Raw genomic sequence first — 15485 nt, forward strand, 5'->3', positions numbered from 1 at the left:
TATAAATGTACGGAAGCTATCCCAGTCAACCATAGAGTATCGATATACTGTACGACGGAAAGGTACATCTGAGGACTTATTACAATTCATTTTTATCTTAACTGATACAACTGAGTGGTCGGAAGATCCAAGTGGAGACAGAACAGAAGCTGAACACAGTTTAGGGCAAGTTGCGAGAAAGAGGTCTAGGAGACTTGTATACTGGCCGTCAGTATTGGGAACACGGGTGGGTTCATGAACAATCTGAGTGAGGTCATAAGCAATGGAGAAATCATGACAGAACCTTCCCTCATCATCGGTCTTGTTTGAGTGAGTTAACCACTCCACATTGTGAACATTGAAGTCTCCACAGACATGAATATTAGCTGAAGGATAAGCAGATAGGGCGTAGTCAATTTTCTCAGATATGCTTTTAAAGATAGTAACTCCGCTGTTGTGGGGGGTGATAGAAAGTAAATATAAATGCCGTAGTGTGAGCAAGTGCAACCCGGAAGCACATATAGGGTAAGTTAGGATCTTCTCTGGAGATGTCCCTACCGCATGGAAAGCCATCTTTTATATAGGCACATATTCTATGCCAATAGAAATAAACCCAGAACATCGTATTTTTGTTTTGTTTTGTTATTTTTACTGGGAGGGGTAAGGGGGGGGTCATCATTTATCAAGATACAAAGGCCATTTGAGGATAATGGTTAATAAGTGATACAATACTTTAATGATCACCAATCGTAGAACTTAAGTAGGGTTTTATTATTTAAATGGACGGCTGAACAAGAATTTATTTACATTAGACTTGAAAACAACCACGTTGGGAAGCAGCCCTGCACCATTATTCGATATGTTTGTGTTAATTATTATACTTTTTAAGCAAACGATATTATGTTTTATTTTTCATTGGAATATTTCTAATATATTAGTTTTATATTTCTATTATTTTTGTTTATATTTGCATTGCAAAACAAAACAATGAAAGCTAAAAAATTACCGGAGTTGATGTTCTTTTTGTTTTTCATTTGAATATTTGGGTTTGTATTACTGTACACACAGATTCGAAAAAGTTGTCAAAAAACAAATATATAACAAATAAATGTTATCAAAGGCATGATAAGTTACTTTTCTACCAAACTGGATATAATTTTCGTGTTTTTATTCAATGTAACATGTTTATTCAGCTCGAAAAGCATACAGTGTTTACCGATGTATTGGAAAATTCAAAATGGCGGCCGACTCTCTCTTTAACACAGTAAGTTCGGGAAAAGGTGTTATAAATAATAAACTAGATAAAAAAATATTAAAAAACCACCGAATATATGTCAAGTTATGTCACGGTAACATATATTGAGCAAATTTCTAACAGTATTTTGTCTAGTTTATTATTTATTACACGTTTTTCCGAAGTTACCGTGTTAAAGAGAGAGTCGGTCGCCATTTTGAATTTTCCAATACATCGGTAAACACTGTATGTTTTTCGAGCTGAATAAACATGTTATATTGAATAAAAACACGAAAAATATATCCAGTTAGGTAGAAAAGTAACTTATCTTGCCTTTGATAACATTTATTTGTCATATATTTGTTTTTTGACAACTTTTTCGATTATTATGTCAAAGACAAAAGGAAATAAATGTGAACAAACCGTGAAGTTATTTTTGGATATCTGCGTCATGGTCGGGGGTTAAGTGTCCCTGAAAGAAGAGAAAAGAAAACAAGGTCAAAATTGGGTTTGTATTACTGTACACATAGATTCGAAAAAGTTGTCAAAAAACAAATATATAACAAATAAATGTTATCAAAGGCAAGATAAGTTACTTTTCTACCTAACTGGATATATTTTTCGTGTTCTTTCAGTGAGAGTGGGTGAGTGGTTACCGGAAAACCTGGGTGTGCCAAGTTTGTATCTCGTTTGCTCCAAACCTGACCTTGTGTCTGACCTTCTGGAGAGGAATTAAAAATAATTTCCGATTTTTTAAAATTTTTACTACAGCTAATAATAAATTTTGAGGGTTTGTATTACTGTACACATAGATTCGAAAAAGTTGTCAAAAAACAAATATATATAACAAATAAATGTTATCAAAGGCAAGATAAGTTACTTTTCTGCCAAACTGGATATATTTTTTGTGTTTTTATTCAATGTAACATGTTTATTCAGCTCGAAAAACATATAGTGTTTACCGATGTATTGGAAAATTCAAGATGGCGTCTCACACCCTCTTTAACACCGTAAGTATGGAAAAAGGTGGTATAAATAAAAAACTATACAAAATACTATTAAAAGCCCGCCGAATATATGTCAACCTATGTCACGGTAACATATATTGAGCGAGTTTTTAACAGAATTTATCCGGTTTTTTATTTATAACATCTTTTCCCACACTTACCGTGTTAAAGAGAGAATAAGACGCCATCTTGAACGTTCCAATACATCGGTAAACACTGTATGGTTTTCGAGCTGAATAAACATGTTACATTGAATAAAAACACAAAAAATATATCCAGTTTGGTAGAAAAGTAACTTATCTTGCCTTTGATAACATTTATTTGTTATATATTTGTTTTTTGACAACTTTTTTGAATCTATGTGTACAGTAATGCAAACCCTCAAAATTTATTATTAGCTGTAGTAAAAATTTTAAAAAATCGGAAATTATTTTTAATTCCTCTCCAGAAGGTCAGACACAAGGTCAGGTTTGGAGCAAACAAGATACAAACTTGGCACACCCAGGTTTTCCGGTAACCACTCACCCACTCTCACAGAAAGGAAAAAAAAAAAAAAAACCTTTGGTGACCGTGCAATCTATATATCTATAAAAGTGAACGTGTCTGTGTGTGTATCTGTGTCTCTGTGTACATTTCCCTATGCAATAACTCTGTCAATTTTAAGTCTACAGACTCGAAATTTAATATACAGGATATGAAGATTTGGGAAAATATTTGTAATCCATTTTCCGCCAGAAATTTGTTAAGGGGTCAAAGTTCAATGATTTGACCTTTGAGAACTCTACCAAACTTCTCCGCCAATTTTGGGTCTAAACAATTGAAATTTTAGATATAGGTTCCTTGGACATGGATCTAACTTAATAACTTGATTTGAGCCCAAAACAATAAATGTTAAGGGGTTAAAGTTTAAAAAAATTGACCGCTTTTTTTTTTTTTTTTTGCTCAACAAACACATCCAAACACCTAGGCAACGCCAGGCCGAAATGCTAGTTATTTATATTGGAACTAGCCATCCCTGCCAGAGACTTTAAAATTCTTGCTTCTTGTAAATTGTTATCTATTTGTTTTTATTTAATGCACACTTACACTTGCCCTTTATATAATAAACCAGACTAACTTGTAACAGAGCACATACGAGCGTGTTACAAGATAGCAGCAGCAGCCAAAGAATGAATGATTAGCTAAGGTATTAGCAGCAGCAGCACAGCAGTTTTCAGCGCGTATACAAATTGGCAAGTGTGCACGGGCTGGCATCAGAAAACAAAAAGGAGGAAAAAATGCACCACATGGCAAGGAGACAAAGAAAAACGTGTGCCTAATGAGATGGATAGGTTTCAAAAGTCTTGGGAACATAAAGATTTTTAATAACTCAAAAACTATTAGGAGTTAAAAAATGAAATTGGTACCGTTGGAAAGGTTAAAGTTTCAAGTTTTGTGGGGAATCTTCAAACTTGCTCAATATGAGCACCATTCGTCACACGGCAGACATCTAGTCGATAGTCCATTTCCTGCCAAACGCGTTCCAGCATCTTGACGTCAATGGTTCCCACAACTGCCGTTATTCGAGCCTTTAGTTCGTCAATATCTCTTGGAAGGGGCGGCACATAGACTTGTTGCTTGACAAAGCCCCAAAGGAAAAAGTCACACTCAGTACCCCATATGCGAGTGCTATGCTTGTTAACTTTGCCATTCAGATAGAAGGTCGCCTCATCGCTAAAAACAAGCCGGTCATCAAAGCCGTTATCTTTCAACTTCTCTTGCATTGCAATGCAAAAGTCACGGCGAAGTGGCTTATCAGTGTCCTTCAACTTTTGGACCAACTTGAGCTTGTAAGGTACCATTTGCAGTCGTTTCCTTAAGACACGCCAGACAGTTGCTGGAGCAAGCTGAAGTTCCCTGCTGGCTCTTCTCACTGATTTACGGGGGCTCTGCTGAAAGGCTGTCCGGACTTGCTCAACTGCATCTTCTGAAGTTGAAGGGCGACCTGTTCGCTTACTTGGGCACAAACACCCATCTTTCACAAATTTAGCATGCCATCTGACAATGGGTTTCCTTTCAGGGACTTCTTTTTTAAATTTCCTGCGAAATGCACGCTGAACACATGTCCACGATTCAGTCTTTGCAAATTGGAGGACGCAAAACGCCTTGTCTTGTTTAGAGAACGCCATTACTGCACATGGAAAGATAAGACGAAAATCATTAGTATGACCAAAAACTTGATTAAGCAAGCTTTAAAATGACACCAGTTTCATTTTTCTACCTGGAATAGTTCATGAGATATACGCATTTGTAATGTTCCCAAGACTTTTGAAACACCCTGTATAATAAACCAGACTAACTTGTAACAGAACACATATGAGCGTGTTACAAGATAGCAGCAGCAGCCAAAGAATGAATGATTAGCTAAGGTATTAGCAGCAGCAGCAGCAGCAGTTTTCAGCGCGTATACAAATTGGCAAGTGTGCACGGGCTGGCATCAGAAAAAAAAAGGAGGAAAAAATGCACCACATGGCAAGGAGACAAAGAAAAACGTGTGCCTAATGAGATGGATAGGTGTCCCTGCAGTGGCAGCGAGAAACTTTTAAGCTGGTGTCGAGACGGCAGGGTTTTTTGTTACTCTCATGACAGACGAAATGAACAGTTAGAAAAAAAAAAAAAACAAGAAGCAGGCATTGTTTAGAAAGTAACGGTAATAAATGCCTTTTTGCTAAAAATGAAAGCGAAGCCAAATCGGATGTATTTATTTTTGTTTGGTGTTACTTTTCAATGATACCAGACGGCGTGGGGGGGGGGGTCTGAGAGAGGTTTGTTACTGTAACAAACATGGTTCAAACGTAATGACTATGTTACATACCCATGTTACAAATTTCTATCTCTCTCAATCTACCTTCTTTCTGTCCCTCTTCACTGTTAATTAAAGTTTTATGATATGTTTTTTATTCAATTGTAAGGTTAAAGTATAGAATAGATACAAAACACCCTCCCCATGTTAAGAATGGCTTTTTAAATAATAACGTTATTATTTACGTCCAGATCACTAGGTGTATCAGAATTTTTGTAGGAATTTTTGACACCCCTAACATGAATAAAATATACAAATCTCGTAATTTCTCCGTTAAAAGTGGGTTATTTATTTTCTTTATGGATTATACTTCCAAAATAAACTATTAAAGTTGTTTTAAAAGTAATAGAAATTTTTTTTTTTTAAAAACAGTAATGAATTTTCCGAACTCAATATTTTTCAATTTTTAAACTTTAAAATCTATCAAAATTTTTCTATTGATTCAATTTTTACGCTATTTTCAGGGTCAATGTGAAATTTTATGTTCTTTCTAATAAACCGAATATAATATTTTAGACAAACGTTTTTTTTTTTTAATTCACGCCCCCCCCCTCATTTTCAAGTTTCTATTAAAAAGTAAATAATTTACTCACCGAAAAGTAAATAATTAATTTACTCACAAATTGTAGAGAAAAGGTCAATAAATAATATATTCAAATTTAAAACAAAAAAAACGTAGTGTTTTTTTAGAATTTTACCTGTAAAGTTTGAAGTTTAAAACCTTTTATTTTAAACCACGTTATTTGTTTTTTCTTTTTTTTTAATGGAATCTTGGTCCTTGCTCCTTCAATTGAAAAAAAAATTAGGGCTTGAATTACATTTTTCGAGGAGTTTTAAGCTTGGAAAGACAGGGGGTCGAATAATTCACGCCTCCCATTTTGAAATGTCTATTAAAAAGTAAATAATTAATTTATGTAGCAAAGTGTTATATATCACAAATTGAAAAGAAAAGGTCAATAAATGATATATTCAAATTTAAAACAACAAAAAAAAAAGAACTGTTTTTTAGAAATTTACCTGTAAAGTCCGAAGTTTAAAACCTTTTTAAAAAAAACAACACATTTTTTTTTTTTTTTTTTTAATGAAACCTTGGTCCTTGCTCCTTTAATTGAAAAAAAAATTAGGGCTTGAATTACATTTTTCGAGGAGTTATAAGCTTGGAAAGATGAGGTGGAATTATTCACTATTTTCACGAAATTCTGACACACCTACCACAGCCATTCTTAACATGGGGAGGGGAGGGTGTTTTGTACATAGTGTATACTTCAACCTTACAATTGAATAAAAAAATATATCATAAAACTTTAATTAAACATGGAAATACGATTTTTAAAAAAATAGCGCGGATCACTCTCTGCACTAGCACCATTTTTTTTTACCACATAATATAAAGACTTTCAACCTCCCCATGTTAAGAACGGCTTTCGAAATAAACACTCCCAACCTCGAAGGCCGTTCTGGGTTTGTATTACTGTACACATAAATTCCAAAAAGTTGTCAAAAAATAATTATATAACAAATAAATGTGATCAACGGCAAGATCAGTTACTTTTCTACCTAATTGGATATTTTTCGGGTTTGTATTACTGTACACATAGATTCGAAAAGTTGTCAAAAAACAAAAATATAACAAATAAATATTATCAAAGGCGAGATAAGTTACTTTTCTACCAAACTGGATACATTTTTTGTGTTTTTATTCAATGTAACATGTTTATTCAGCTCGAAAAACAGGCAGTGTTTACCGATGTATTGGGAAATTCAAAATGCCGCCCGACACTCTCTTTAACATGGTAAGTTTGGGAAAAGGTGTTATAAATAATAATCTAGACAAAATACTATTAAAAAAACACCGAATATATGTCAACTTATGTCACGGTAACATATATTGAGCGAATTTCTAACAGTATTTTGTCTAGTTTATTATTTATAACATCTTTTCCTGAACTTACCGTGTTAAAGAGAGACTCGGGCGCCATTTTGAATTTTCCAATAAACACTGTATGCTTTTCGAGCTGAATAAACATGTTACATTGAATAAAAACACGAAAAATATATCCAGTTTGGTAGAAAAGTAACTTATCTTGCCTTTGATAATATTTATTTGTTATATATTTGTTGTTTTGGCAACTTTTTCGAATCTATGTGTACAGTGATACAAACCCTTTTTATTTAATGTAAAATGTTTATTAAGCTCGAAAAACATACAGTGTTTACCGATGTATTGGAAAATTCAAAATGGCGACAGACTCTCCCTTTGACACGGTAAGTTTGGGAAAAGGAGTTAAAAATAAAAAACTAGACAAAATACTATTAGAAACTCGCTCAATATATGCTACCGTGACAAAGGCTGACATATATTCGGTGGGCTTTTAATAGTATTTTGTCTAGTTCTTTATTTTTAACCCTTTTTCCCAAACTTACCATGTCAAAGAGAGTGTCGGGCGCCATTTTTAATTTTTCAATACATCGGTAAACACTATGTTTTTCGAGCGTAATAAACATGTTACATTAAATAAAAACACTAAAAAATATATCTAATTAGGTAAAAAAAAGTAACTTATTTTGCCTTTGATAACATTTATTTGTTATATATTTGTTTTTTGGCAACTTTTTCGAATCCGTGTGTATAATTATACAAACCCGTCATTCTAAACATGGGGAGGTTGGGATTGTTTATTTCGAAAACCGTTCTTAACATGGGGAGGTTCGGGGTTGTTTATACTACGCTAGTGCTGCTGGGGCACGTCGTAAAAAAATGCCCACAAAAATGGGGGGGGTGAAATATATAAAAAAAAATAAATAAATAAAACACTTACACATAGATCCTTTTTTATTTCCGTGTCGGAAAGAAGGGAGAATACAAAAATCTACAATGTGTTTCTTTCAAAGATGTTATGCGTGACGTCACGCACCTTTGTCTGGGGAGTTCTGGCGAATTAACCTGTCCTCGCAAAGGTAAATATTTGTCTACCGGCGATCACGCACTCTTCTAGACGTCGGCACTGTTCTAAGGGGGATAACTCTATTTTACTAATTTTAATTAACTATTTTACTAATAGATTCGTTCATTTTTTTTTTGTTCATGCGACAATTTAGGACGTTAAAACTAACGCAACTTCGAGAAATTGTAAGATGCGACTATTTTTTTATTATTATTACAAATATTACAAATGGTAAATTTTTATCTGGTTTCTACCTTAACATTTTCCTTTAAAAAGACGACGTAGGCAGGTTTTCGGGTATGCTGAAAACGAATATCGCATTTCCGCAAATAAGTATTTTTCCGGATATTAAGCAATGTTATTTTTTTATATTATTTCTGGTGGCCATTTTGGTACGTGTAAGCCCGCTCTTAGTTTCTCGGAGTTGCGTTTACACGCAATAGCGCTTGCGCGTACCTTTTTTTTTTTTTTTTTATTACATAGGCATCACAACATTATCAAGGCCAAGAGGCCACTCAAGGATAAGGGTTAAAGAGTGTACAGTAGAAATTGGACATTATAGTAATCATTAGTAATGAAAATTTGGTAAAGTTGATAACTTATATGGAACGGCTCATCAAGAACTTATTTACGTTAGACTTAAAGACAACCATATTGTAGTCAGCCGGAAAGCAGGAAAACGGAAGACAATTCCACAGGCGTGCAGTTCTAAGAAAAAAGCTTTGTTCATGGAATCTACGTTTAGGTTTAGGCACAGATAAAGAGTGGGGGGAATTATTGATAGTGTTTACAGCTAGGTGGCCACTAGTAATAATATAAAAAATATCATTGCTAAATATCAGGAAAACTACTAATCTGCAGAAAATTTAAATGCGATATCCATTTTCAGCAAAATTGTCATTTTAAAGGAAAATGTTAAGGTGCAAACCAGGTAAAAATTGACCTTTTTATTTTTTTTTTAATAAATATTGATTTTTTTAAATAAATATTTATCTATTTTTAATGAATATTTATTTTTCTTAATAAATATTTTTTTTTAATAAATATTCATTTTTGTAAATAAATGTTTATTTATTTTGCTAAATATTTATCTTCTTAAATAAATATTTATTTTTTTTAAATAAATATTTCACCTCTAATCAAGGCCTGGAAGCCACTCGGGGATAAGGGTTATTCCGTGCACAGTAATCAAGGGGATAATATCATAGTAATAGTTGGTATAGAGATTTAGTAAAGTGTCTTACTTAAAGGGGGGGGGGGCGATTAATCAGGAATTTGTTTATGTTGGACTTGAAGACATCCAAGTTGTATAACAATAATATACTGAACTTTTAAGGGTAGTCTATGAATATTTTAAATGGCTACACAAAAAAAGTGTCATATGTTTCAGATGTTGGACCGTGTTTACGATCCAACAGCCTCGCCAGACCTTACAGAGGACTTGGTTTTCTGTTTTTACAGTTGTTACACCAAGTTGTTTGTTTATTTATTTTTTTTTTTTTTAATACCAATTTTTGCACCAATAAAAAGATAAGATGAGACTAATAGTCCGAAAAAAAAAAAAAAAAAATAAATAAATAAAATAAAATTAACATACAATGCTCATCTCAAAAAAATAAAAAATTCCAATAAGGAATAATATATATATAAAGTTATTTGTTTGTTTAGTTGTTGTTGTTGCTGCTGCTGCTGCTGCTGCTGCTGTTGTTGTTGTTGTTGTTGTTGGGACAGTCTTTGGATATATCTCGCTTCCCACCACATGTGAAACACGAGGTGTCTCGCTCGTCACGACTGTCATTTCTTATAATAGTTCTCGAAAAAGAAGTCAGTTTCAGGATGTCGTCACTGTAGAGTTTGATTTTAAATCCCAAGAACGTTAGTTCTTGGTTGCTGTGGGTTACATAAATAGAAAAAGGCTCAAACTTGGCTTGATGATACTTTTCGCATCATTGTGATGATTACAGCATCATCCACTGTTTGTCCGGCATTTCTGAGAGATGTTAAAATGGCTTCTGTTCTTCTTCTTTTTTTTTTTTTTTACATGGGGGTCACCACTTATCAAGGCCCGAAGGCCACCACTCAGGGATAAGGGTTATTGCATGTACAGTAATCAATGAGATAGTATTGTAGTAATCATTAGTATTGGGGGTTTTGATAGAGTGTCTTATTTAAGGGGGCGGTTTGTCAGGAGTTTGTTTATGTTGGACTTGAAGACGTCCAAGTTGTAGTCAGGTGGGAAACAGGCAAGTGTCAGAGAGTTCCACTGGCAGGCAGTTCTAAGAAAGAAGCTTTGCTCATGGAATCTACGTTTGGATTTAGGCACAGATAAAGAGTGGGGAAAATTATTGACTGTAGTTTCAGCCAGACGGGTGTTTCGTGTGAAAGATTGGCAAGGGGGGACGAGGGATTGGAGTTCAGACGAGCACCTGCCATGGAAATAACGATAAAACAAAGACAGGCTTGCAACGTCTCTTCTGTGGGAGAGAGGTTGCAGGGAAGAGAAAAGGGCATCCCCCACTAAACCATGAAGTCTATTTTGTACTCTGTCAAGGCAGGATAGGCTGTTTTTAGCAGCTCCTGCCCAGATATGGCAGCAGTACTCCATCCTTAGACGTACTTGGCTTTTATACAGATAGAGAATTGCATCAGTAGTGAGATATCTTCTGGAGCGGTAGAAGGATCCCACCATTTTCCCAGTGTCCCTGGCAACAAATTTGATGTACGTGTTCCATTTCAGATCAGGAGTAAAGGTCAAACCCAGAAGCTTGTCAAAACATGGAGCCTCTCCAAGACGAGAGCCATCCATTTCAATTGATGCTAGATGGGGATCATAACGTTGATGACGTAAAGATAGAAGCTTGGGTTTGGATGCATTAAAAGTGACCAGCCACCTCTTCCCCCATTGTACCACGTGCTCAAGATCAGAGGAGAGAGAATTAGAAAGAACTTTGTCATTTACGGCCTTTGTCATTTACAGCGAACGTGATGAAAAAAAAGAAAATGAACGAAGCGAACGATGTTAAAACTCGGAAAAACAAAAACAAAAAAAAAAACAGCAAACGTGATGGAAAAAAAAAAAAAAATGAATGAAGCGAATGTCTTTGCCCAACACGAAACCGGGACAAATTTTATGAAGAAACACTACGAATGAAGGTATATCAGGAAGGTAAGAGTTTTACAAGGAAAAATATTTATTCTTTGTTTTTTTTTTTGCGAGAACTTCATTTGTAAAGGATTGAGTAATGTATCCATTGCAGCTTCAGTTTGGTATTCTTTAGTTTTACCTCTTTTAAACGGAGTCAGACATATGTGATAATCACAGGTAGTGGCAAAGTAACTTGCGGATGTTATCTGGAACTGATTTGTTTTTGGTGCGTCAAACCTTTTATATTGATTTTCTAGAATGTTCCGGCCTGTTCACTGTCTATATATGCAAATAGACAAAAATATAGCTCCATGGATTTGCGTGCAAAAAAGTCGCCTCACAACCACGATTCTTTGCACTGATAGAATTGTGTGGGCGATCGGTGAAAAAATTAAATTGTTCCTAAAATGAATAAATTCCGGCCAAATACATTCCTCCGATTACGTGATGAGTGATTTGATTTAGCTGGTCACTACAACCTAAATTTATGTTAGTATGTTAGAATGTTAGTATAGTCAGCAATGCAGGAAACAGGGAGGGAATCCCAAAGTCTAGGAGCCTGAGGTAAGAAAAGAATGAGTTTCTAAATAAAAACAGGAAACAGGGAGCAGTAGAAATTTGCTACTGTTACGTTCAAATTGTGTAACAATTTTCAACGATAACAAAATGAATGAGGTGGTTCACAAATATTTACAACAATAACAAAACAAACGAAAAAGAAAAGGTCAGTTAACAAAAATACAGTTATTGTGGATTACTATTATCTATCAAAAATTAAAATACGGCTTGTTGAAACTCGAGGTCGAAAACTAGCGTTACGAGGGTAAGGGAGAAGAGGAGTCAATATTTGTTGAATTGTCATAATCCTCCCAAGCATAACCTCTCCTATAAGGATAACATAATATTTACAACAATAACAAAACAAACGAAAAAGAAAAGGTCAGTTAACAAAAATACAGTTATTGTGGATTACTATTATCTATCAAAAATTAAAATACGGCTTGTTGAAACTCGAGGTCGAAAACTAGCGTTACGAGGGTAAGGGAGAAGAGGAGTCAATATTTGTTGAATTGTCATAATCCTCCCAAGCATAACCTCTCCTATTCGTGTATTCGCCATTTTATGCATTAGTTCTTTTTATATATATATATATATATTTTTCTAGAATTAATTTCTGCTTCGATGTGTATTGTAACCTCTATTCTTCTGTTAATATGCAAGCGAGCCAGGTATTACATAATCTGTCTGGGAGGAGGGTTTGATACACATTGATTATAATACATTCTCCCAAACAAAATAAATCCACGCGAAACAACGAAACATATTTATATTTTCTATCCGTCCATCCGGTCACCATAACCCTAACCCTAACCAGCCAGTCTTAGCGTGGCTATTCACTATAATAACAATGAAATTCAAGTCTATAAAAATTTCTTTTGGTTTTTCTTTTAAAAGTTTGGTCAATGAGAAAATTACAAAATTGTAGTTACCACTAGTCCAGAGGGCTTTTTCTGCAACATTCCGTGGATTGGAGGGATGTATTTTTTTTTTTTTTGTGTGTATGTGTGTGTGTGTTTTGGATTCTTTCGACTGGACGTATCCGTGAATCATAGACCGGGGTTATCTTGACGGGACCAAGTTGATAACTGGTTTGTTTCCTTCTCCACTTTTATTTATATGACATCTTAACCCATTCTAGATTATTGGAGAATCCTCTGGGACTTTCCAGCTACTTCTAAAACCTTCTACTCTTTCTATTACTATACTTTGGCCTTTAAACTATCTCGTGAATTAAAACTTTTGAGGTTTGATCATTAGGGCTGCCTAGAATACGATAGCACACATTTTAAATGGTTTCATTGATTTTTTTTATTATTTTATAGAAATGCTCCTTTGTAACACTACAATCACGCAAATAAATAAATGAATATAAGAATTATTCATCCCTAAGAATTTCAATGATAAATTAATATGTATATTTCTAAGTTTCTTTAATCGGAAAGCAATTACGTTTGCGTCACTATCATTTCGTCATTTTATTCCCTTCCACTGCAAGAGTGTGAACTGAATTCGAACTTGTTACACTACAGTCTCCAGCCTGTGTTGTTAACCACTTTACTATCATTCCGTTCTTTCTCTTGTTCTGAAATTCTCTTGTTCTGAAATTCTCTTATTCTGAAATTCTCTTGTTCTGAAATTCTCTTATTATGAAATTCTCTTGTTCTGAAATTCTCTTAGTTTGAAATTCTCTTGTTCTGAAATTCTCTTATTCTGAAATTCTCTTGTTCTAAAATTCTCTTAGTTTGAAATTCTCTTGTTCTGAAATTCTCTTGTTCTGAAATTCTCTTAGTTTGAAATTCTCTTGTTCTGAAATTCTCTTGTTCCGAAATTCTCTTGTTCTGAAATTCTCTTATTCGTAAATTCTCTTGTTCTGAAATTCTCTTAGTTTGAAATTCTCTTGTTCTGAAATTCTGTTTCTCGTTCTGTAATTCTCTTACTCTGAAATTCTCTTGTTCTGAAATTCTCTTATTCTGAAATTCTCATTCTGAAATTCACTGAAATTCTCTCATTCTGAAATTCTCTTATTCTGAAATTCTGTGTTGTTAACCACTACTATCAATCCATTCTTTCTCTTGATCTGAAATTCTCTTAGTCCGATATTTCTCAGAACTTCTCAAAATCATTAATTTATTTCTATTTCGGACTATTATTCTCATCTTTATTAGTTGTTGTTTTCATCTTTTATTGGTTGTTGTTTTTCACGACGTTTCGGCCAACTATTCCTCTGGCCTTCGTCAGGTGGTAACCGCGACGGATAGGAACTTCGAATCTCCTAACTGCATTCTCAGCAATTACTGCCATCCGTAGTTGTCGTCTCACCACGTTTTGGCCAAGTAAACCTCTGGCCGGCTTTGGGTAGGATTGAAACCGCAATGCTCATCTGGAACCGTAGAGATTCAACGTCTCTATCAACTGCGCCACAGGCCCCGAAGGGCGATCAAGGTTGGATTCTTTGATCTTATAAATCCATGTTTATTTATTATCTGATCTTCCATAGTCGGGTCCGTACTGATTGGTATATATATATATATATATATATATATATATATATATATATATATATATATTTATATTTATATATATATATATATAATTATATATATATATATATATATATATATATATATAATTATATATATATATATATATATAATTATATATATATATATATATATATTTATATTTATATATATATATATATATATATATATATATATATATATATATATATATATATATATTCCTTAATTGGAATTCATTTTTTTTTTTTTTTTTTTTTGATGGAAATGGAAAACAACAACTAATAAAGATGAGATTAGTAGTCCGAAATAAAAAAATAAATTAATATATATAATGCTCATCTCAAAAATGAATTCCAATTAAGGAATAATATATATATATATTGCCACACTGTTCAGCATGGAAAGAAAAGGTATTAGTCGATGGGGTATCTCTGATATGTTCCATAGTCGGGTCCGTACCGATTGGTATATATATGATTCCTTAATTGGAATTCATTTTTGAGATGAGCATTATATATATTAATTTATTTTTTTTTTTATTTCGGATTATTATTCTCATCTTTATTAGTTGTTGTTTTCATCTTTATTGGTTGTTGTTTTTCACGATGTTTCGGCCAACTATTCCTCTGGCCTTCGTCAGGTGGTAACGTACCGGGATAGAAACTTTGAATCTCCTGACTTTTTTTTTTTTTTTTTTTACATAGGCGTCACCACATTATCAAGGCCAAGAGGCCACTCAAGGATAAGGGTTAAAGAGTGTACAGTAGAAATTGGACAATATAGTAATCATTAGTAATGAAAATTTGGTAAATTTGATAACTTATATGGAACGGTTCATCAAGAACTTATTTACGTTAGACTTGAAGACACCCATATTGTAGTCAGCCGGAAAGCAGGAAAACGGAAGACAATTCCACAGGCGTGCAGTTCTAAGAAAGAAGCTTTGCTCATGGAATCTACGTTTAGGTTTAGGCACAGATACAGAGTGGGGGGAATTATTGCTAGTGTTTACAGCTAGACGAGTGTTTCTTGTGAAAGTTTGGTGAGGCGGGACCATAGATTGAAGCTCAGCCGAACACTTTCATGAAAATAACGATACATCAGAGACAAACTCGCAACATCTCTTCTGTGAGATAGAGGTTGCAAGGAAGAGAAAAGGACATCTCCTACGAAGCTATGAAGTCTATTTTGAACTCTATCAAGGCAGGACAAATCCTTTCTAGCAGCTCCTGCCCAGATGTGGCAACAGT

General features: G+C 34.0%; 2 protein-coding genes across 5 annotated transcripts in view; one reads left to right on the forward strand and one right to left on the reverse strand.

Annotated features, from left to right (window-relative positions):
* The window catches only part of LOC145270163 (uncharacterized), a 70032-nt gene that overhangs the window by 49992 nt on the left and 4555 nt on the right, over positions 1 to 15485 (reverse strand). For 2 of the 3 annotated variants that reach the window (XM_080125782.1, XM_080125780.1), the window contains exons 1-2: positions 7882 to 8012; positions 1637 to 1685 (exon numbers count right to left, since the gene is read on the reverse strand). In XM_080125782.1, the coding sequence (XP_079981908.1) occupies positions 1637 to 1666 (30 nt within the window). In that variant the 5' untranslated portion in view covers positions 1667 to 1685; positions 7882 to 8012. Of the gene's footprint in view, positions 1 to 1636; positions 1686 to 7881; positions 8013 to 15485 lie in introns of those variants that run through there. The other variant, XM_080125781.1, reaches the window with a different exon arrangement.
* Positions 8133 to 15485, forward strand: part of LOC145270162 (uncharacterized) — a 77799-nt gene continuing 70446 nt past the window's right edge. Inside the window, exon 1 of one of the 2 annotated variants that reach the window (XM_080125776.1) lies at positions 8133 to 8192. In XM_080125776.1, the coding sequence (XP_079981902.1) occupies positions 8148 to 8192 (45 nt within the window). In that variant the 5' untranslated portion in view covers positions 8133 to 8147. Of the gene's footprint in view, positions 8193 to 10744; positions 11174 to 15485 lie in introns of those variants that run through there. The other variant, XM_080125779.1, reaches the window with a different exon arrangement.

The sequence above is a fragment of the Euprymna scolopes genome, chromosome 46 (genome assembly GCF_053919585.1).
Source record: "Euprymna scolopes isolate OS-2025 chromosome 46, ASM5391958v1, whole genome shotgun sequence".
NCBI classification, from domain to species: domain Eukaryota; kingdom Metazoa; phylum Mollusca; class Cephalopoda; order Sepiida; family Sepiolidae; genus Euprymna; species Euprymna scolopes.